Raw genomic sequence first — 23244 nt, 5'->3', positions numbered from 1 at the left:
ATCGGATAGATCTGTCATTGTTGTTATAATTGTTGTGGTTGGTTCTATTCTCACGTTTTCCTTTTTAAAGCTAGTACCTAGTGGTATCGTCTAATATTTTAGAACTTGTAGTGATTATCGACTCATTATTTGATTGCCTTGTATTATTTAATAAAATTAATTTTAAAAAGTTAAATGTTAGTGGAAGTTCTTTTTTCTCTAAATTAATTTCGGAATCAACTTTACTCTTTCGTTTAGTTCTTTTGGTTATTAATTCAGTGTTTGGACTTATGGGTGAATTTATTATTTAATGCTTCCTTTTCTCTAATTGATTTTAAATATTGATAACTATCAAATTAAGGTGAACTCTGTTTCTGTAGTTCCTTCGTATAATCTAAATTGATTAATTTCTGGGAATCTGTGGCGTTCTCTATACTAGCCGCTACTCCCGCGGTTTCGTTACCAATCTCAAATCTGTTCTACCCAGTCGTTACTACTGTTTAGTGTTTCGACTCCCCTGTGGCCCGATTCTTGAAATCATACGTCAAATTTTCGCATGCGACATAAGTCATACATTTTATCGACATGTGACAAATTGGACTCCTATTTCCCTCGTAACTTTGTCAGATATTTCGTTAGTTATAGACTAAAAAAGGGGCCCGTGCCCACGTGGTACAAGGGCCTACTGACTACAATCCTACAGAACAGTAGGCCAGTCAGCCCCAGCAAATGGTAATAAAATTGTATCTATAAATGTTTTATAACGGACTAAAATATAATTTTATATAATAATAATAGCGAGTCCGTGGCTTATAATAAAATAATAAATAGTACCTACCTATGTATTAAATGTACATAAATATGAATACAGGATATAAAAAAATTGATATAGGTTGAAATTTCAATGGACTTTCTACAGTCTGAAGTCTGAATAATATTCTATTTTATTTTCTATTTTAAATTTTTCTTTCTTATCATTCCGGGAGATATTGTGCCATCACACTATCATCAGATTTAATCTATTCTGTGGTATCACCTTCTATGATGTTTGAATGATAGTGCGTAATTGTCGCGAAAAAATCTATTATAAAAGAAACCGTACCACATACCTATTTTGATAAAACAAAATAATATTATTTTATACCCCGTAGCCTGCTGCTGTCTGCTATTATTATTTATTGTTGTTGCTGTTGTTCAATGAGTTGTTGGTTGTTGGTATCTATCAACCTATCTCTCATAATTAAATATTATTATGTATTAATTATGCCCATCTGGCTGTGCCGACTTGCTCCGCCACTGTTTTGTGCCCGTTCGCACTATAATTTATTATAATCGTAACATATTAGTTCATATAATACTACCGAAATGCGTTCGGTCAGTTAAAGACATTAATTCGACTTACCAATCAACACATTCACACAGTTAAGATGAGTAGCAACAAGGACAACAAGACGTTCGAGAAGCTGAAACAGTTTTTTCGCATTAATCGAGGAGGTCCAAACTTAGGTGAATTTTCCTTTAATGTGTGTGTCGACAACTTTTGTATTAATGCGTTTCAACTTTCCAGGAGCTCTGCGCGTAAAGGATGACTACACATTGACCGAGGATCAGGGTCAAAGGATTTCTTCAGAGTCGTCGATTCACACCAGAATCAAAGCTATCAAAGAACTAGCCGAGGTAGCTAAATCCCATCGTCTTGAAGAGGTAATGCTTTTACATACTCTTATATCATTGGTTTGATTTGAGGGTTGATAATATCTGCATTGATTATTTACTTAATTTATTAAGAGTCCAAGGGACTCTTCCATAGCACCTACTTGTTCATTTTACATTGAACTACCTATGTATATTATTTATTCTGATAGGTATTTATGTAAGAAACAAATATCGCACCTCCCAAAAAACTTAAAATGTATGTTTGTTCTATTTTGGCATAGGTAATGTACCTATGTCCCTGATCTTTTAGACAAGAATGAGTTATTCATTTATTTCTTTAACTACAAACTTAAATACTACCTACTTAAAATTAAATGGTAATAATAAATGTTTCTAATTACTTCTGTCTACTTTAGATACCATAATGATGTTATGATAGTAATACATTTAGGTTAAGCATATAATAAATTAGCTTGCAAATAAATAAAAAAAATAAAATTTTTTAGTAGATCATACTATTATATTGGATCTATATCTTTATTTTGATTTTAATATTTATTATCTATGTGTACTATGCAGAATGTGGCCAGGTTTATCTCTTAAAAGGATGTCATGCTCGCATGTGTTGTCTTCGTCTTACACACTTACGACATATACAAAACACGTTTATGCAGTCTGAGTAGAACTTGCTTAATTTTGGTTTAGAGTAAAAATACCTATTATAAAATTGAATTGTGAGAATATTTCTGAGGGGCAAGTTGTTTCATTTTTTCCATTATATCCAATATAATGTAAATTATATCGTTTAGAAATAGAAAAAATGTCAACCTTTTTTAAAATACATTAACGTTAAAATTTAAATTTTTAAAAAAAAAACACAACGTTCTGCCTTCAGAAATATTATCACAATTCAATTTTATAATAGGTGTTTTTACTCTAGAACCAAAATTGAGTTCTACTCAGACTGTGTAAACGTGTTTTGTATATGTCGTACGTGTGTAAGACGAAGATCACACATGCGGTTGTGTCGTCCTCTTAATAGCTATTTTTAGGGAATACCACTAACCTGTTATAGGGTTTAATTTATGTATGTATGATTGTAATTTTATTTTAGCAATAATGAAATGTATTATTATTGGTTTTTATCTTCTGGTTACAAAATTGTATTGTTTTACAGAATGCAGTTGCAAGTTTATGGCTACGAGTACATGATTTATTTAGTCATCATGTTCCTAAAGAAGATCGCCATTTGGTGTTTACACTTATTAGATCCATTATTCTTGGCCAATTTGGAAATCTTGGAATGTTACGAAAACATTTTTTTAATTTTATTAAAAGCCATACTATTGCTGAAGATATATCATACAGGTTAAATATAGTTGTACTAATTTGTATGTAAGAATTCATATTACACAATTTTTAATAAATTTTTTATTATAATTAGAAGTCGGATTTCTAGCTAATAATATTATTTGCAGTAAAAAAGTTATTTGCAGTAAAATAAAAGTGGCATATTATGATAAATAGTGGTATACATAATTTACTTACTAAAAATGTATAATGTGTACAAGTACTAGTTTGAAGAGTTTATTAGAAAATAACCAATGCATAAAAGTTTTTATTGAACTAAAATAACAAATTGTTTAAACATTCTTAAATAAATATGTTTTTGTTTCTTTACAGCACATGTGAATCTTAATTTACAATAAAATTGAAATCCGATTTCTAATTATAATTCATTATGAATAATTTTTCTTTGAATTTGATTATAGGTTAGAGTTATTAGAATGTCTTACTGATCATGGCCGTGATATCGTCTATCTGGAAGAAGAAATTTGCCCTTGGTTAACGAATTGGGGCGCATCTGAATTAGCTCCCGCTGGTTTTACTCTACAATGGCTTGAAATATCTATTAATGTCATAAAATTTAATGCCACCTATTTAGACGATGAAGTCATCAATACTGTAGTTCAGTATGTATATCAAATAATTACTTATAATTTATTATAGTAGAATTTTATTTTTATTATTATAAATTTATCTATAAATATATGTATATTTTATCTTCAAATAGGAGTTCATTTTATGTATGCTGTTATAGTAAAGATGAAAAAGTTGTTTTAGAAAGCTTACGACTTTTGGATACAATTATATGTTATAATCATTTACCTCCTCAATCTTTACCTATATTTATTGCCACATTATGTCATACTGCAAATTCAAAAATATACTGCTCACAATGCTGGAAAGTAAATAAAAATATCTTGATGAATGTAGATGTGTGTGCTTATAAATATATATTTTATGTCTAGACTATGCGGAAGCTTTTAGGAACACACATGGGATATTCTGCAATTATTTTAATTTGTCAAATGCTTCACCAAGAAGTGTCTAAACACAATGCTGGACTTGTACGAGGCGGATTGTTCTATATTAACATGGCTTTATGGAGCAACAATCAAGTCACATTTAAAATTTCTCTTCTTTCAGTTTTGCCTTCAATCTATAATGTATGAGAACTACTTATTATTTATAAACTGGTTTATTACACATAAATCATTTTTGTAGGCATTATCATGTGACCATCCAACAGTTGTGCTAGAAGTTGTATTGGGAATGGAATCATTGATAACGAAATATGGATCTACTATACAAAGTACAATTTGGGAAAAAGTTTTAAAAATATTAAAAAGAATAGCGGAGTATGTCAGTAAGTAATTAAAATTAAAACTGATTCACATGTATAAAATATATAAAATTATTGTTTTATTAAAAATTGAATTGTTTGAGTTATAAAATAATTATTTTATTAGACAGAAATGGTGCCAATTCTGTGCTAATGATTGCAGACCATCTTAATGAAACATTATCAAAAGTTGAGTCACTTATAGACAGTGATCTCTATAGTGGTAGTCTGGATGACATTTATGATGTCATTGAGACATTTTCAATTTATAGACCTGTAAGATGCTTTAAAGATATTCTTTCAAAATATTATACAATATTAATCAACATTTTTATTCAGGAATCGTCAGTTAATAATTTAATGGCCTATAGAAAAGAATTCCTTGTTCCTACGGAATATCAATGGATTGATAATTTAAAAATGTTTTTAAATCACTTCTATACCAAAGAAAACAGAACTATTATCAGGATCCAAGCTGTGAATCGGACAATGAAAGAAGTTTATCAACAAAACAGGTTTGTATGATTGGTTTTATTGTCATTTAACTATATAAATGTTTATCTATCAACTGTTCAATAAATTGAGATCACCTTTAAGATTTTAATAGCACTGTAATATTACACTTGACAGTTGACACCTACTATACAGCGTTTACTTACTTTCCACTTTTTTAAAATCATTATTTGTTCAACTTATAAAGATGATATACAATATAACTTCTAACTTCTTACTACAAATGGTATATATAAAAACAATTATAAAAGATATACAATTACAAATATTTAATAAAACATTTTTTGGGTAGTTATAATGACGAATAACAACTTTTCAAGTAGTTTTCCAGACGTTTTCAAGACGTTTTAAGTACTTGGGTTATTTTTATTACAGTTCTTGAAATAACTGTGACTGGACTGCTGAAACAGAACAACCATTTTCAAACTAAAACTAAAAACTTATTACCTAAGAAACTGTTGTGGACAAGAACGTTTATCTATAATTACAATTTTGAATATAGAAACAAACCAAAACTCTTAATACAGAAGATAATTGACAATTTTCTTAATGTTAAAGCGGGAAAAAATTTCATAAAATAGAATAATTAAATGGTTTTTGAATTATTGTGTTAAATAAAATATAAACACTTAATTGGCATAAGTACTATGCTGCAGTATTTTCATAGAAGCTCCAACTTTTTATATTGGCGGTAGGGCTTCCAACGATCAAGTTCTAACACTGTTGCCTATTGTTGTCGCACCAAGTGCGATATCCTGTGCGGCTGCTCTTCATGCTCGCATCGGCTGATTTCAAGGCACTTTGGTTTTTATTGGCATAAAACTATTTTTATTTAAAAATTTATTTAGAATGTATATTATACAAGTACCACATTTAAAGCAGCACATTCTATTGACCATTACATGGTTTTGTTTGTCTGTGTAGCTTTCTCTTTAATTAAATATAAACATTAATGCTCATATTCATAGTCAATTTATGTGTCACATAAATTGACTATGCATACGGACATAAATGTTATAAATAGTGATGGTTCAAACCCTGATTTTTGAAAACAAACCAAACTTGAAAATATTTTTTCAAATCAAATCGTACAAAATTAGCGATATCAATGTAGGTATGCAGCCTATAATAGTCTAATTAAAAAATAGTTAATAAAAAGTTAGGCATTTTTAAAAATTACTTTTGAAAAATTGTACAAATATTTGGTCTTTGAATTATCGTGGCCAAAGGTCTTGTTCGACAAACATTTTAAGTTCGATTTTCAAACAGTAAAGATGCTTGATAGTTCAGTTCAAATTTTTTTCATACAGAGTTCGAATTTTAAACCGAACCAAACGTCAAGGGTTCGAAATTCAGTCCTTTCGACCCATCACTAAGTATAAATAATTATTATAAACTTAAAACAGTATTCTTCCATTTTAACATGTGATAAATTTTAGAGAAACATGCAATCTTATACCTAGAGTAAAATTATATTTTTAGTGAATGAATTTACTATTTATATTAGCATTATTTATCACTTAATTTTTTACTAACAATTATATAGTGCATTGTATGACGGCGAACTAATGCAAGTTATCCTCGATGTTTTTGGTGGAATTGCTGAAGATAATGATTCATACGTTCGAAATGTAGTGTGTCAATTCATTATTGGTATTTGTAGCGACTGTGAAAGTGATTATCACACTGATCTATTACAAATACTTGGAACAGTATGTATTTTAAATAATTATTACTATATTATTATATTTAAATAATTGAATTTTAGTTGAGTCATAATTCATAGTGTATAAAAATGCGCCTACATATCAATATGTAATATAATTACTAGAGTGCAGATTTATGACATTAAAAACCAACCAAATATGCATAAAAAAAATAACAAAAATAAATGCATTTTTTGAACCTTTAATTAAAACAATATATTTAAATTTAAATACTTTTCTTCATTTTTGAAAGTCGTATCTGGAAAATTTGTTTATACTTACAAGTGTAAATATTAATTTATTTTGATATTAATCAAAACTATAAAAATATTATATTTTTTTCTTATATTTCTATAGTATATTTTTAAAAAATGTCTAAAAAAATCATTGAAATATGCACTAAAAAATTAATTGTAAAATTGTAAAATAAGCCCTTAAAATAGAAAAAAAAAATGAGAGATTTTTTTACAACCACATAAAATGTATTGTATTTTGTGGTAAAAAATATATATTAGTTTTTTATACACATTTTTAGGTGTTATTCAGAATCAATAAATTGAATACTGGAGTTGTTTTACATGAAAATGATGTGGCTGATATACAGACAACTGTTGAGGGTCTTTCAAAATTGTTTTCAAAGTTTTTGTACAAATATCCAACAACTTCTGCAGACACTATTCTCACTTTGCTTATTACTCACTTGAGACATCATTATGAACGGCCAATAATATTGGAACATATATGTTCAATACGGCTAGTGGTAAGATTTACAGTATAATAATAATTGCTGCATCTATATGAAGTAGGTTTTATGTGTTATTAAATTAGCAATTTGAAGTATAATATTCAGCTGATTATTTACTATTTATACTTACAGATTTTTGATTTACTAGTCAAACTCAGGGCAGATTCTAGGTATAAGTTGGGAATGCAAGGGGTCAATGAATATTCTCCGTATATGTATGTGGATCACAGGGGTCTTGGAGTACCGCCCAGTCCTAATTCCTTAACAGAAGACACAAAATCAAAGGATAAAATTTTGGTGCAGTTTAACTACATGTGTCTTGCTGCTGCATGCAAAGCAGTGATTACGGCGTTGAAAGAAGAGCTCGGTAAAACATGAAAACAATTTGGAAATGGAGTTTAGGAATCTAATGGCGTTTGGTGTAAAGCAATTTAACTGTAGATAATTTGCATCATGTGTTTTCAGGATGTGAGTATGTGTCTGTGAGTATGCGGGTATGTGTTGACTGACAAAATGTACGGTGTGGACTATAAAACATTGTGTTTGTGTGTGAAGTTCAAGAAATAAACTATAACTCCTATTAAATATGTCTAAAGACATATTATAATATGATTGATTTTATTTAGATTGGCGAGTATTGAACAAAATACTCAAAGATGTTCCTCAGATTCTTAAGAACAAAGCCTTGGTATTATCTGGGAATTGGGAATTTGATCCAGCATATGAATTGGCTTCTACCTTATGTCAATTGGTGCGTTATATTTACTTTTGTAGTTTAAGTTTAATGGAAACTATTTTATCATACATTATAATATGATGTTTGAATAACAGGTGAATGATAAAACAGTTGCCAGCACTTTAAAGAATACGCCTCCTAAATGGTTAAAAACTGACTTTCAAATTGCTGTTTATCCAGCATTAGCTGCTTTTGTTTCATATCATAACAGTTTGGAGCCACCTCTTCAACAAAAACTTGTGAAATGCTTACAATCGGGTTTGTTTAATTACTTAGAAATAAACATAAATACTAAAATATCAACAACAAAAAATGATACAATAATTATATACAGGGCCGGTGCTAAGTATTTTGCCGCCCTGTGCAGTTAAAAAAATGACGCCCCTTTCAATAATTTTTGTCATATAATTAGTACATAGTATTATTTATACAAAATTAACAAAATAAATTATAAACTGGGCTATATTACATTTTACATTGTTACACTTGATAATATTTTTTCACAAAAGTTTGTTAAGTACATTTATAAAAATAAATGGTAGTTCATATTTATAATTAATATATAATTCATACAACTTTACCGCACTGGGTTGCATTACAACATTGTCTGTTATATTTTTGGCTACTGTAGTTTCAGAAGGTATAGTGGCATCTACAACTGTTAAAAAGTCAAAAATCTCATTGAGTTGTACTACAACTTTAGAATTTGAAATATCTAACGAAGAGGAAGAACCCGTTATAAAAATAAGCATGTCACTAAAACATGGATAAATGATCTATTAGTCTGTATTTAATATTTGTTGCCGAGAAACTTGAAAATTGACACTTGTCATTTTCTAATAAAAATCATTTCGAATTTCTTATAGAAAAAAATTTGATAGTTTTAAAAAAAGGATAACTTACTTAAATTTTTTTAAATATATGTATGACGTATGAAATAAGGTTGAATTACATAAAATAGGAACACAATGTATGAAAATAATACAGTTTTTCAAAACCCCAAATAATACAATTAATAATATTGACTATACTAAAGTCGACCCAAATAATAAAATAATAATGTAGCTATTAGGTTTTTATTTTAAAAATTAAAAATTCACTTCTTAAATGTCTTAGATAAAATATAATTTAGTTCACACGTAGGTTACGTACATTCAACATTTAAAATCAGATATCGGGATGTATTATTTTTTAATTTCCCATTGTATTCAAATAAATTACCTACTTAATATTAATAATTGTACATTTATTTAAAATAAAAAAAACACTCACCAAATTATAAATATGACGTGTTGAATGTTGATCGACTAAATAGTATGCACTCTATAATTGTTGACGCCACAACTTGTTGACAATAGACTACGTATAGTTCGATACTTGTCACTTGTCACAGGTGAACTAGTTTTTATCGCTGATAATATGAAGCGATTATTTCAGAAGGCCGTCAAATGCCATTTATTAACGGGTTTCTGAACTAAACACATTATTTGACCAAAAATTAAACAGCCATACAGTTTTGATACTTGACGGGTTTTTGCACTTAACTAAGTGTTTTATTTCATAGAACAATAATCTGAACCTAACATATTTTGGCGTATAACGGGTTTCTGAAATAATCAATAATTATTATTGATTATTGTACACACGTTTTTGGGGAACTTTATCGTGATTTGATTCGGTTTATGTTTGTTAATTGAAAACCTCAAAGATAATCGCGAAACACGCCAAGCAATAATGCTAATGGCTAGCCGGGACAATATATTATCTACTAATAGTACTTACTTAGGTACTACATAAAATAACACAGCACCATTCAAAATAATATAATAAGCATTATTTTTATTTTAGATTTACTGTGAGTGATAGTGAAAAATACATATTTTTTATTTATAAACAATGCCGCCTCTATTATATATCTGCATCCATGATATACCATGAGAATAATTATAGATATTTTTTTTTTTGGAACATATTATAAATGTATAACTGTTGCTTTTTTTTTAATTAACCATGAAACTGATTATAATATTATTAAATATTAAATTATATTCTAACTAATATAATTTTACTAATTTTAACATAACAAAGAATGTGATTTATAATTGATTAATTAATAATACTATATTAATATAGTTAACTTCAAGATACAATTTTTTTTTTTATTATTTAGGATTAGTTAATCGATGCATAACTCCTGTAGTAATGGCATTAACTACTTGTATACTAGAAATGAGAGATGTAATGGTAAAATTATTACCTGAAGTTTTGTTGAATATGTCAAAACTTTCAGCAACCACACAAATTGCAGTACCAATTTTAGAATTTCTATCTAGTAAGTACAACATTAATTGACATGTAAGCCATTTATTTTGCATGACAGCATGTTTTTTTTGTACTTCTCCAGTGTTAAGCCGTCTTCCGAAAGTGTTCTCCAATTTTGTAGCAGATCAATATATGGCTGTGTTTGCAATTACTTTGCCTTATACCAATCCATTTAAATACAATCATTACACTGTTTCATTGGCACATCGAGTGATTGCTATTTGGTTTCTGAAATGCCGAACATCATTCCGAAGGAATTTTGTAGAATTCATCCATAAAGTATTACAAACAACTAACTTGGCTTATAATACAATTAATTTATATTAAAAAAGATTATTATTATTCATATTCTGTATGTATTTTAGGGCTTAAAACAAAATGTATTGGTGCCATTTGAAGGTCGTACTATTCCTAGGAACAATATCGATAATGAAGATTCATCTAGTAGAAAACGAAGTTCTAGTTTAACAGACCAAGTAATATATTATTTATGTGTTAATATTATCAATATTAGTATAGTATTGTAATACAACTAATATTTGTCATGTTTAGGGAAGTCGAAGACATGATCGAACCACATTGGGCATGAGTCGAAGTCCTATGAACGATTTAAAACCACCAATAGATAATATGCTTCTAACATTTCATAAAGAGTTAACTGAAACTTGTATGGATTTGTTAGCAAGATATGCTTTTGCTACTTGTTCTGCCATACCTAAAAGGTAAATGTTGTAAAAAATTATAATGTTTTTATTGAAATAAGCCTTAAGTTTATTATAATATATATAGGTACATATATATTATTTTATTTTTAGACATCCCACAGCAGATTTTATATTGGATGGAGGTCAGACAGCTACTTGGTTGATAGGAATAAAACTTGTAACTATCACAACAAGTGGATGCACTCAAAAACCAGATAAAAACGGATTATGTAGTAAATGTTATCAATCTTGTCGCCTAAACAGTGATCAGGCTAAAATGTCTCCTAAACCAGACGAGAAGTCAAAACTTTCAGTATCTCGTAGTCAAAGTAGTGAAACTAGTGATCAACTTGATGTAAACACATCTATTAAAGGAGTTTCATCACCATCATGTTTATCCACAGCTACTAACTCTCCTGGGGAAGAAACAAAGAAATTTCCTCATATTGAGCCAAGTGAACCATTTGACATGTCCCGAAAAAATAGTTTCTCTAGCTCAGACCAACTTGATAAAAAACAAAGTTGTTCTTGTTGGTGTCAATCATGGGCCGAAATACGAGTACGATGCCCAACAGGTAAATATAATAAGATTATGTTCCTTCTAATGTATTTGTTGGCTCTAACTTTATTTATTTCAGGAGTAATGTCTTGGATGATTAGAGTGCAAAATGATAGAAATTTTCAGGATATGAATTCTGATTCATCCATGTTTGATGTCTCAACATTATTTCATCCTAGTCTTGGTTTAAAAGTATCTAACGGAGAAATAGACAAAATACGCCAATACTTAGATGGAGAAGTAAATCTTTTAATATTTATTGTCTAAATGATTTGTATAATTAAAAATATTTTTTAGAAACGTGTTTTGGATCAATATATAGTTAATGATGATATAATCAAGATGGAAGCAAACGAAAGGTTACAGAATAGAGTACCATCTGAACCAGTTTGCATCCCTGGTTCCCCTCTTAAACTTACTCCTTCACGACAGAACTCTCAGGAGAGCTGTGAAATTGAAGATGAATATTATGATGGTAATAAACAATAATAATAATTATTGCCTATTAATTTATACATAGATATTAGGATATTTAGAAATAAGAATTATACAAAAAAAGACAATTATATATTATAAGCATATTTAACCTAACCTTTTAACAGCTTTGAGAAAAATATCCAAAATAATCAAAATTTGTATACGAATTAACTAAAATGTAAATATTAGATAGATCTAGGTGTTATACATACAATTTGAAGATCTCAAAACTTTTGAAGTGATCAATATTAATATTTAATGAATGCACAAGCTTAATCCTGTGTATAAAACCCTATTTTTACCAAATACTTTTATAACATGTGGTAAATTTATATTAATATTTTTCTTGTATTTAGTATTGTGCCCTTGTTTTATTATTAAAATTAAATGCTTATGTATACAATTGAATAAAAATAGATCAATTGTAATTCAATTTAAAGTCCTTTACTTTTAATTATTTATAAATTAAAATAGTACTAGTTCGTATTGGTAGAAATAATAAATATTTAATAATACAGTTTATAGTAGTAATAAGACTAGACAAATGGTTATTAAAAGTAGCTCTCCAGATTGATCACCTCCTTTAAATAATACAAATACAATACATTTTTTAAAAAGTAGAAGAATATGTGAAAGATATGCTAAAATAGGATCTTGTTTTACAGACTTAGTCAAATAATTAATAAACACCTAAAGTAATCCTTGTTTATATCCATAAACTGTTTATTTTAATTTCATAATTAGTTGAAGACTCTGAAAGTGGAGAAAATCGCTTAAGGAATCCAGTTCGTAGATCAAATTCTAGTCCTGAAATGAGTTCTGGGTGGAAAAATCCTTTTATGAAAGAAATTCATGACTTTGGAGATGATGGTATGGATAATGAAGATATTAATAAGCACTTAGAATTATTTAATGTTTCTAATGAATCGAAAAAGATAAAACAGAATTACACCAAGGACTTACGCTATAGTTCTAAGTAAGTATTATTCTCAAAAATAACTTATATTTTCTTAATAGTCATTTTATTTTAAAATTATTTATTTTAGAGCAAATTGTGAAGCAATTCCTGAAGAAATTTGTGGTACTGGTTCCACACCACCATCAAATACTTGTCAGTTAAAAAATTTAACACTCAATTTGATCACAGATTCAGCAGAAAAAAAGACTGACTTTTTAATTCATGCTAAAAAAAATGATGAAAAAGAAAGACCGAAATTGCAATTAAAAACTTCCAAATTAAGTTCATTTAATGACAGTGACTCTTCTGCAAAATCATCTGCTGAAAGTGTTGATATCAAACAAAATACAGAATTTCCATTAGTTAGTCATTACCATGAGGAAAAAAGTAGATCTTTAGCGTCAACACCATCTTATCTTACTAAAAAACCACCTCTATCACCACCAATTAATTATGGATCTCAGACTTTGGAAAAAAACGTAAGACTCACCAGTACTTATTATATTAGTGAATTTATGTACTTGTAATTATATGTTTTATACCTTTAACTACATTCATGATTTAAGATTATAATGAAATAATTTTATTTCAACTGTTTAGGAAACTGATACAGATCCTCCTCTTGTGTTCCGAAATCGTGTACACACATTAGCTGTAATGAATGCTATAAAGAAACCATCAGTCATGTCTTCAAATCCCAATTCACTTTATATGAACAGTAGGGCGAATCAATCAAAAGAACCTGTGCGTTCAGGAATTAATCCGAGGTAATTATTTTTTGGAACTATCTAGGCTAATTATAAATATTTTTGATTGCATTTTTCCTTTTAGCTTTGTTTTCCTTCAGCTGTACCATTCTTCTCATTTTACTTTTGTTGATAATGATGCAAAACCAATATTATTACCATTGTCTCAGACCATGATTGAAAAGGCTGTAAAAAATTTGGATCGTATACCTCCATATGAAGTGCATAAGGTTTGCATTAAATATTTTAATCATAATATTATACTAGTTAACTCTGTCTGGTGTTTAGATTGGAGTTATTTACGTTGGGTTAGGACAAGCAAACTCTGAAGTAGATATACTGCGAAACCGGCATGGGTCTTTGAGGTACACAGAATTTCTGAAATGTTTGGGTTCCCTTATAAAACTATCCGATACAGATTCACACAGTGTATTCCTAGGCGGATTAGAAACAGATGGTAATGATGGAAAATTTACTTATATATGGCAAGACGACATTATGCAAGTTAGTATAATACACAATTTGTTTTTAATATTTAATTGCTCATTTGATAGATTTTACATACCTTTATCATTATTTCCAACTATCTATATTCTAAATATTTTTATTCCTTATTGAATTAAATTTGCTGTTTCTCTTTAATTTTATAATTTTTTTTTTTGTATAGGTTATATTTCATGTGGCTACTTTAATGCCTACTACTGAATCCGATCTTAAATGTAATAATAAAAAGAAAAATATTGGAAACGATTTTGTTACAATCGTTTACAATGAAAGTGGTCAAGAGTACGATATTCAAACTGTAAAAGTAATTACAAATTTTGTTTTATCGAATTTTACTCATGTTTAATCGTAGATAATAAAGATATGGATAGGACATAATGGCCTTATCAGCAATCTTCGAGGGGAACAATTGAGGCCAAATAAAGTATACCTATATCGAGTATCGACTATCAATGTAAAGGAGCCTCAATTGTCTTCCCCTCTGGGAATGCGGCCTCAAATATATTTAACATAAGCGTGGCTTATCCATATATTTATTATCTATGTGTTTAATATAATACTATTACATATTTGTTGATTATAGGGTCAGTTTAATTATGGTTGTGTGATAGTAAAACCTTTAGAGCATGGTGTAAATCAGATTACTGTGAAAGTGAGGAATGAGTTGCGTGAGCATGTTGGTCATCAAGAACCAAAAATTGTCTCTGATCAAAATGCTGCAATGTTGGCTAGACAGTTGGCTATTCACACAGATGTATGTCTTATTTTTATAATAATATATTTTTACCCTTAATATTAGGAAACCCTTAAAATGTTCAATAATAAAATTGTATTATTGCCAATACTAAGTTTTGAATTCCAAGTGTTTTAGAGGTAATACTTAGTTTATTTTTTTTTTTATTTTTATGAATCTCCTAACCTGTCAAAACTATAGTACCAATTAGCCTGGAAGATAGGTGATATTTTTGACCTTGGTAATATAAATCTAAGCAATTCACAAACACTTTTTTTGCCATGCATAATTATCTCAAAAGTTCAATTGTTAAAGATAGTTGAAGTGTTGGAAAATCACGTTTCTGCCTCATATTATTTTTGTTATTTTTTTTAAATTTTAAGGTAGCTCGCATAAAGAATTTTCAAAATCCATTTTTAAAATTATCAAAATGAGCAATAATAAATCCTTTAAATCTCAATATATTTTTATTATTTTTTATAAACTTTCAACAAATTAATCCATGACACAGGTAGGTATTATATATTGTTACAGTAATTTTTTTTTAATATATCGATGATTGTTTCATCATTAGTTAATTTGACAGATTTAAAATTAAGGTACATAATACATATTATTCATACTATATATAATATTATTGTAATAGTTGTTTAAAAAATAAGATTAAAAAAAAAAAAAATACCATAAAATAAAAAGTGCAAACACTCTTAGGAATCTTCTAGATTTACCAATTGGCTACCCGTCACTGTCAACTAGTGACTATAAATTTGTTATAACTGAATTGTAATAGTTTTTTTGTTGTTGTTTTTATCTAGTTGGCGTCACAAATATTGAGCAGTCTCAGCAAGGAAAACAGTGGGCCGTATGCCAGTAATTGGCTGGAGCGGCTCAGAACGATCAAACGAATACAGAACAAGGTGATGAAAGTGGACAGCAATGGTCAACCAATTAGTGGCGAACCGACATCAGTGGTACGTGGACAAGGGATACAGGTGGGCCAAGGGGCCGGGATGGCAAGCGCTGGCCGTTTAAAGATGCAAATGTGCGATTTCACGGAATACACATAAACAGAAGTAGATCATGCACTTACAACTGCAGACTAATTATATTTTCAGCATCTCTAAGGGGCTACATACACAAACACACATTAGTGATCTCATTTTGGGTTGCACATTGGAAAAAAAATTTTGTAAAACACGTTTATTATTGTGCTCGCAATATAATTATAACATGTTACAAAAAAAAAAAAAAAAATACTATTATGTAATACCTAAATGTGAATTCATTGTGAATTTTTTTTGCTTTTTTTTTAATGTTAATACACAAGATTATTGTAAAGTTTTTCTATAAAAATTTATATTTCCCTATACCATGCAGTTTCATTGGACAATTATACACGTGAGTTGTTTAAACTTATTCACCCTGACCTAAATTACAAAAAAATTTCAAGCTCCACTCAAAATTTGTTTTATTTATAATTATAATATGATTATTAGGTACTACAAATTTTTACAAATTATATACCTAATTCAATAAAATATATGCTTACAAATACGCAATTCTAATTTTTATAAATGAAAATTGTATTTATAATATTTTATAGATTCTGAGTGATAAATGTATGGGTTTTACAATGATGTTTTTTTTTAAAATTAATAATAAAATAATATTGTACTTTAATGATTCATTATATTGCTAATGAACGAATGAAGTTAAAATATGTTTATTGGGGTTTGGTCTGCAACTGTGCCTGCACCCGAAGAATACGACATTTGCCACCTGGCGGTACTGTAAAAGGACATTTTAAATAACACTTGAAGCTATTCGATATGGACTAATATTTTTAAAAAAGACCTATTTTCATTCTATGTAGGTACTGAATTTTAGTGATTGATCAAATTGGTACAGAATATAGATTTTGAAAACAAGGTTGGATTTCTTATTGACTATTGTCTTATCTTATTTCAATCCTACCTACCAATAATTACTAAACAAATTTGAACATTCACTTATCAAAATTCGTCTTTTAAAATGTAAAAATGTTATAAACTTTTTTGTACAATATTCATTAATACTAATTATCCTATTTCAGATAAATAATTTGAAAGATCTGAAGTACCTACCTAAAAATTAGGTACCTAAGACTTGAAAATAAAATTCAAAATTCCTCATAAGTTGGCCTTACTGTAGTTAAATAATACAGTTGACATAAAGCCACTATATTATGCTCATCGTAATAAATAATGGGTGTAAATTGTCTGCATAGGTAGGTAAAGGGAGGTGGAAGTTGTCGACTATAGTTTTCCTTAAAAACCAATGGGCGGCAATCTACCTAGATTCATGTTTACTATGTCTTATGTTGAATCATTTTTCTAGGAATTTGATGAAAATTGCGTGGTAAACAACTAATTTAATATCCTAGTCATAATGTCACCATAAACCTATACTATGGCAATTGAAGCCGATGGTATTACGCAGCGCCGGATTGGGAAGAAATTACTTACCAGGTTGTCCGCCTAGACCAGCCCAAATCTCTGATTCAAAATTTCTTCGAGCTGGCCCAAATCGTTCGAATTTTTAACAGCCCATCGGGCTTTGCTCGGTAGCCCGCCGGCTCAATTCGGGCCTGATATTAGTGTATTACACTATTACTTGTCAGTTTTGAATTTATAGAAAGTGAAAATATTTTGATAATAATATATTAGGTAGGTAGCTATAAAATGTATTATATTCTTATTTTAAATCACAGCAGACAGTGACCAGACACGAGATAGGTACCATCAGTGGTGATGAATATAATTGGGTGGATGAGGGGATAGTCCCCCATGACCTTTTTCCAATATCATAAAATATTATATACCTATCTAATATTATAAATTATAAATTGTATTTTTAGAGATTAAATAGTTAATGTTAAAAAATCACTCTCCTTATCATCTACAATGTTGGCAAAACGAATTTAAAATATTATCTACAACGGAATACACCGTAAATCGTAATTCATCGTTAAAAGTAGGTATCTACTCTATATACTGAAGCTGAATTTCGGGAATGGGGATTCGTTACAACTTACAAGTGGCCCCGAAAATAAACTGATTTAATAGAATAATGTATTATTCACGAATATCCCGGGGGCATCATTTCAACTTTTTGCGGACCAGGTAATTGGTACGTATAGCTTTTTGCTGTTTGTAAAAATATAATTTGTGTTCCTATAAATTAAGACGTAGGTATATAAATTGTTGATTTTTAAATTCTAAATTATATTCTTTTTGTATAATTATTGGGAAAAATTGTAATAGACACCTAGCCTACAATATATTATAAAAATGCTCAAACTCGATTAAAAATTTAAATATCGAAAAAATAAGAAAAATAAAGCGTAATGTCGAATTATAAATCATTAAATTATAAAATCAATATTATGTAATTTAAAATTGAACTCAGAAAAAACCAATATCGATAAGCTAAATTTTAATTTAAATCGGAAAATATAATTTCGATTTCAAGTCCAGGAAAATACAACCAGCCACGTAGTTTCCTTTATTCCTTTTTTTTTTTGTTTTGCAGTTTCCTATATAGGTAAATTGAAATAGGTTGTTGGGAGCTATATTAATATATGAAATTAATAAAATAATGTTACCTGCCTAGTGCCTACATATGATAGGTATAAGTATTGTAATTTGTAGATGGGTACCTATCATAATAAAAATAATACCTTATAAGTAGGTACCTATCTACCTAATTCTTGATAATAATATTATAGGTTGTATAGTCTATACCTAATGTAATTGTGCATTTGCATCATAAATTCATAAGCCATTATAAATGTTTTGACGAAAATAATGTAAATGCAAACTCGTTTGCATAATATAGAAACGTCGAAACGAGACCTTATTTTTATCGCGATACCTGTGACCGTGGGTAGAATATTTAATGTATATTTAATGTTCACCGAGGAGGTCTCATATTATATGTAATATTATTATTATTATTATTATTATGGTTACCTCCTACCTCCTATACGGGGGCTATATCTACCAGCTATACCTTGTATACATAAATACGTAGACATGAGATAAATAGCTTTTCCCGGGAAAATTACTTTAACCACTTCGATGTGGGCACATACCTACTCTATAATACTGCAGATGTGGTGTAGATTACAATATAAGAAACCCATGGCCGGGAACGTGACATTAATCGTACATAGACAATAATATTATTACGGTTTTACACGAAACCGGCGACGTTTTGTTACTAAGGATTTTTGTGTATGCATTATTGTAAACATTGATAAATTTTTTACACGGTCAGTGTAACATTCGAAAAAAAAATCGTTTTTTCAATCAATACCTATGCTCAATGTAAATAATGTGTTCGAAGATTAAGCGTGTTGTACTTAAACGTAAGTAAAATCAATTAATGGCATTTTTTGCGAGGTTTGTTTAATTTACATGGTTGTTGCATTATTAGGTTCCCAATTAGAAGAGTATAAACGTAAATCATTAGTCGGACACTGGGTATTGGTCACAGAATCGTTCGAAGATTTACAAAAAGAAAATGATAAGTCTTTGAAACAGGTTCGCATTCGTAATTACTCAATTTGTGTTATATAATGTATTTCCATTAGTTACATTGACCCATTAAAATAATAGTTTAAAGAGAAAATAACGTATGCTACTTATTGATTTTTGAAAGTTGGCTAAGAACATACATAATACCCACATTAAGTTAAAAATCGTAATAGTAAAGTTAATTAAATATATATAATAAATAGATAGGTAGAAGTAGAGAAGTCAGTAATATTATTGTACCTACAGCTACGCTTGCAAAATTTTATTCTATACCTAATTCAGACGTCAGCTTTAACATAAATATGTTTTTGGTTTGGATACACGTTTTTATTTCTGAACGATTTTTCGTAAGATTTTTGATGATAAAGATATTTATGATTCATAGATTTTCCTTGTAGAGGAAAAATATCGAGTACCTATCGTGCTATGGTTTTAGATCAGTGGTTTTCAACCGGTGTGCCGCGAGCACCCTTGGAGTGTGCCGCGATAAATCTATTAATACCTAGTTTTATAATTTTCATCATATGCTTCACGTATTATAATTATATATTTATATGTATTGGTGTGCCGCGAAAATTTTGTAAGAGATGAAGTGTGCCACAATGTGAAAAAGGTTGAAAACCACTGTTTTAGATTCTGAGCGAAGCGACGAATGAATTGATTTTACAATGATGTGTTGTTTTTTTTTGTGTGTTTGTGTATGTGTACCTACGTTATAAGTAGTCGAAATAATGCTTCAATTTTAAACTTCAGTATCTCGTTTGATGGAAGAGTGAATCTAGGTGGTACCTTGGGGAGGAAAATCCCATTTTCCTATTAGTGTTCAAAAGCGCCGAGAAAAACAAAAAATAATTAAGGAAAACCGGGAATTTTTACGCTAAATTGGTTTTTGACAATATCGATTTTGGTTTAATGGTGGAACTCTAAAATAAATGACCGTAGATACTTAAAATTTTCACTGGTTGTTTATTTTATCAATTCCTATACTTGGTAAAATTTTCAAAATATTTTGATTCGTTTTGAGCTGTTTAAGGACAATTTAAAATTATAATTTTTTTAATTTTTTTTTCTATAAATATCAATAAAATGTTATTTGTGGGGCCAAAAAGCTTGAAAATTTAACACAAGGCTCTTGATATATTTCTTAAATAGCAGTTGAATAATGTTAAAAATACATAGGCACACATTTTTTTTATAATCATTTAAAGTTCGATTTTTAACAACATTTATCAAATTTTAAATTTAAAAATGGTTTTGTAGTTAAACATTTATAAAATGTACAACTTTTTTAGTTAAGGATTGAAAACTTACAACAAGGTTCCATGTAGGTACCTAGGTAGGTATGCTATAACCAAAAAATCTCAAAAATATGAAAACACAGTTTTATTTTATAGTTATTTTATGTTATGGAAATTGCATACCTATTAAATAACCAAGTATAACGATTTTAGTTATTTTGTTGTAATTGTATAATATTTATTCAATTTACCGGCTACCGTATTAATAATAAGTAATAATAATATAAAATATAAAATATTCACACTGACAAATCGTCACCGCTCTGAATCGTTTTTCGTATACAATGATATTAAGTATATCATTGAATTCAAATGTAGTACTATCCGAGCGACACTTACTCACCTTTGTTCTTATGAAGGTTGTTATATTTGTATTAAAATGTTTATACTTATTATTTAAGATAATGTTAAAACAGTTAAAAAACAGTTTTACAATTTACAAATGTATAAAATAGATCATTGATGTACCTGATAGGTAGTAATATTGGATCTATTATTTATTATAATTTATAATATGCTTGGACCATTTTTATAAATAATTAATATTGATAGATTAATATAAATATTACTAGCATTTTTTAATTACCATTGTCCCATATCTTCACACAAAGTTGAATAACTCAAAAACTTCTCGTTGGAAATTTTGATTTTAATATGTTAACGTTTTTAGAAAAATTATTCCTGAACAGTAAACACGGATACTCCTTAAGTAGGTAGCACAAAAAAAATCCCAAGAATTTGAAAATGTGGTACCTATTAAACTTTAAAGTATAGGTAGGTATATTTCAAAAATGTCAAAAATCATAGTTTGAATAAATTTATTACTAGAGGAGAAAATGGGAGTGTGCCTTTTGAATTACCCTGTATAATAATAATACCTTGTGGAAAACTCGATTTTATAATCTATAGCGTCTACTACACAAAACGAAACTTCGGTGCAGTACCTACATCTCTCATTTGCTACACGAAAATGTCCTCGGCTTGGACACAGATAATAAAGTAATGGATGGGTCATCAGATCTTATCTATCACACGGGGATTAATTGCGATTACTTTGCGGGTACAAATTCCATTGTGTCCATTGTTAGAGCATTTATATGCTGTAAAAACTGCAGCGCCGTGTTGTCTGTCCATATCTATCTTTACCATGCGGTTATGCGACTGTACCGTTTTTCTTATCTACCAAAAAAGACCGCAACCCCGTCGAGGACTTATAAAAAGGCGTGTTCCGTCCATTACTTTTATCTCTACGGGTTTAAAATATAAAATCGTGGAAAGCACATCAAATTTTGATATGAGTACCTACGAGATTTAATATTATCATACCGTAATGACGTAATGTATTATTATAGTTTTTAAGACTCATACTCTATTGTAATTCATATTCAATTATCTAACCATTATCTATATAATATCTTTAACAAATGGGTTTAAGTATAAATTTAATTAAGTTTTTACAGTTTTTTAAAATGAACCTTTGTTTTTGTGTATAAATAGTTGCCATTGGTTACTCGGGCAGATCAGGTACAATCATGTATTCAATTATCGCGCTTATTGCCTCGAATAAAGAAACAATATCTTAAAACTAAATGTATGTGCGAGCTTATAAACCCAAAGAATCGCGGACGTTCCGCCCCCGCCGTTTCGTCCCCGTCAAAATAACCAGTCCACAGACGTTTCGTCCCCGGCAATTATTGAGATAGGACGTTTCGTCCCGGAGAGTTATTAGCTATAGGACGTTTGGTCCCCGGCATACTTTGATAATCTAAATGCATTTATTTTTAATGAACAATTCTGTAATGTCTAATATATAGTGTTGTAAAGTATTTGAGTAAAATTATTCAAATATTTTATTGAATACTTTTTTTTATTCTTTTAATTCTTAATTTTTTTCTACTTATAATTATTCTTGTTAAATAAAAATACCATGCCGTCATGGTTTTACTTTAACATTATAGCAATGCAATATTATATAATTATTTAGCTACTTTATTTTAAGAGTATTTGAGTAATTACTTAAATACTTTTAAAAAGTATTTTTTACAACACTGCTAATACAGTACCTATAATATAGGCTATAGCTAAAGGTATTCTAATCCATGGGCTATAGGTAAGTAATAAAAGATCGTTCGTGCACTATACAGCCAAGCAGGTTTGTGAGCTGAAATTCTAAATTTATTTTAACACATTAAATAATGGGATTTTCAAATAGGTATAAAGTATTTAGTAACTATATCAAAAGTTATTACGATAAACCTATTCGATAAAATGTTTCATACTTACTATTTCCACAATTCTACACACTCACTGTACACAGTTATATTTTGTTCATATTGTATTGCCTA

The 23244-nt window shown here is 28.9% G+C and overlaps 2 protein-coding genes across 3 annotated transcripts in view; both read left to right on the top strand.

Annotated features, from left to right (window-relative positions):
* Positions 1–1101: 1101 nt before the first annotated feature.
* Positions 1102–16578, top strand: LOC100163135 (tuberin). Of its 2 annotated transcripts, none has more exons than XM_001944921.5 (29): positions 1102–1485; positions 1547–1683; positions 2813–3003; positions 3408–3608; positions 3710–3884; positions 3948–4145; positions 4204–4345; positions 4449–4597; positions 4661–4836; positions 6381–6546; positions 7076–7300; positions 7418–7652; positions 7912–8036; positions 8117–8279; positions 10192–10353; positions 10426–10622; positions 10709–10819; positions 10896–11065; positions 11159–11622; positions 11686–11846; positions 11904–12081; positions 12828–13059; positions 13130–13520; positions 13642–13808; positions 13873–14017; positions 14076–14291; positions 14455–14595; positions 14875–15045; positions 15840–16578. In XM_001944921.5, the coding sequence occupies exons 1-29, from the start codon at positions 1407–1409 to the stop codon at positions 16089–16091; spliced, it is 5520 nt and encodes a 1839-aa protein (XP_001944956.2). In that variant the 5' UTR covers positions 1102–1406; the 3' UTR covers positions 16092–16578. The 2 variants fall into 2 exon arrangements, with proteins under 2 accessions (XP_001944956.2, XP_008181895.1); XM_008183673.3 differs by having other exon boundaries at positions 2813–3030.
* A 2690-nt stretch (positions 16579–19268) lies between these two features.
* LOC100568475 (malignant fibrous histiocytoma-amplified sequence 1-like) overlaps positions 19269–23244 on the top strand; it is a 9506-nt gene continuing 5530 nt past the window's right edge. The window contains exons 1-2 of the mRNA XM_003243698.4: positions 19269–19432; positions 19501–19607. Of these exons, the coding sequence (XP_003243746.1) occupies positions 19399–19432; positions 19501–19607 (141 nt within the window). The 5' untranslated portion in view covers positions 19269–19398. The remainder of the gene's footprint in view (positions 19433–19500; positions 19608–23244) is intronic.

The sequence above is a fragment of the Acyrthosiphon pisum genome, unplaced genomic scaffold (assembly GCF_005508785.2).
Source record: "Acyrthosiphon pisum isolate AL4f unplaced genomic scaffold, pea_aphid_22Mar2018_4r6ur Scaffold_21966;HRSCAF=25449, whole genome shotgun sequence".
Taxonomy (NCBI): Eukaryota; Metazoa; Arthropoda; class Insecta; order Hemiptera; family Aphididae; genus Acyrthosiphon; species Acyrthosiphon pisum.
Note: the sequence above shows the minus strand (reverse complement) of the source record. Positions and strands in the feature narration are given on the sequence as shown.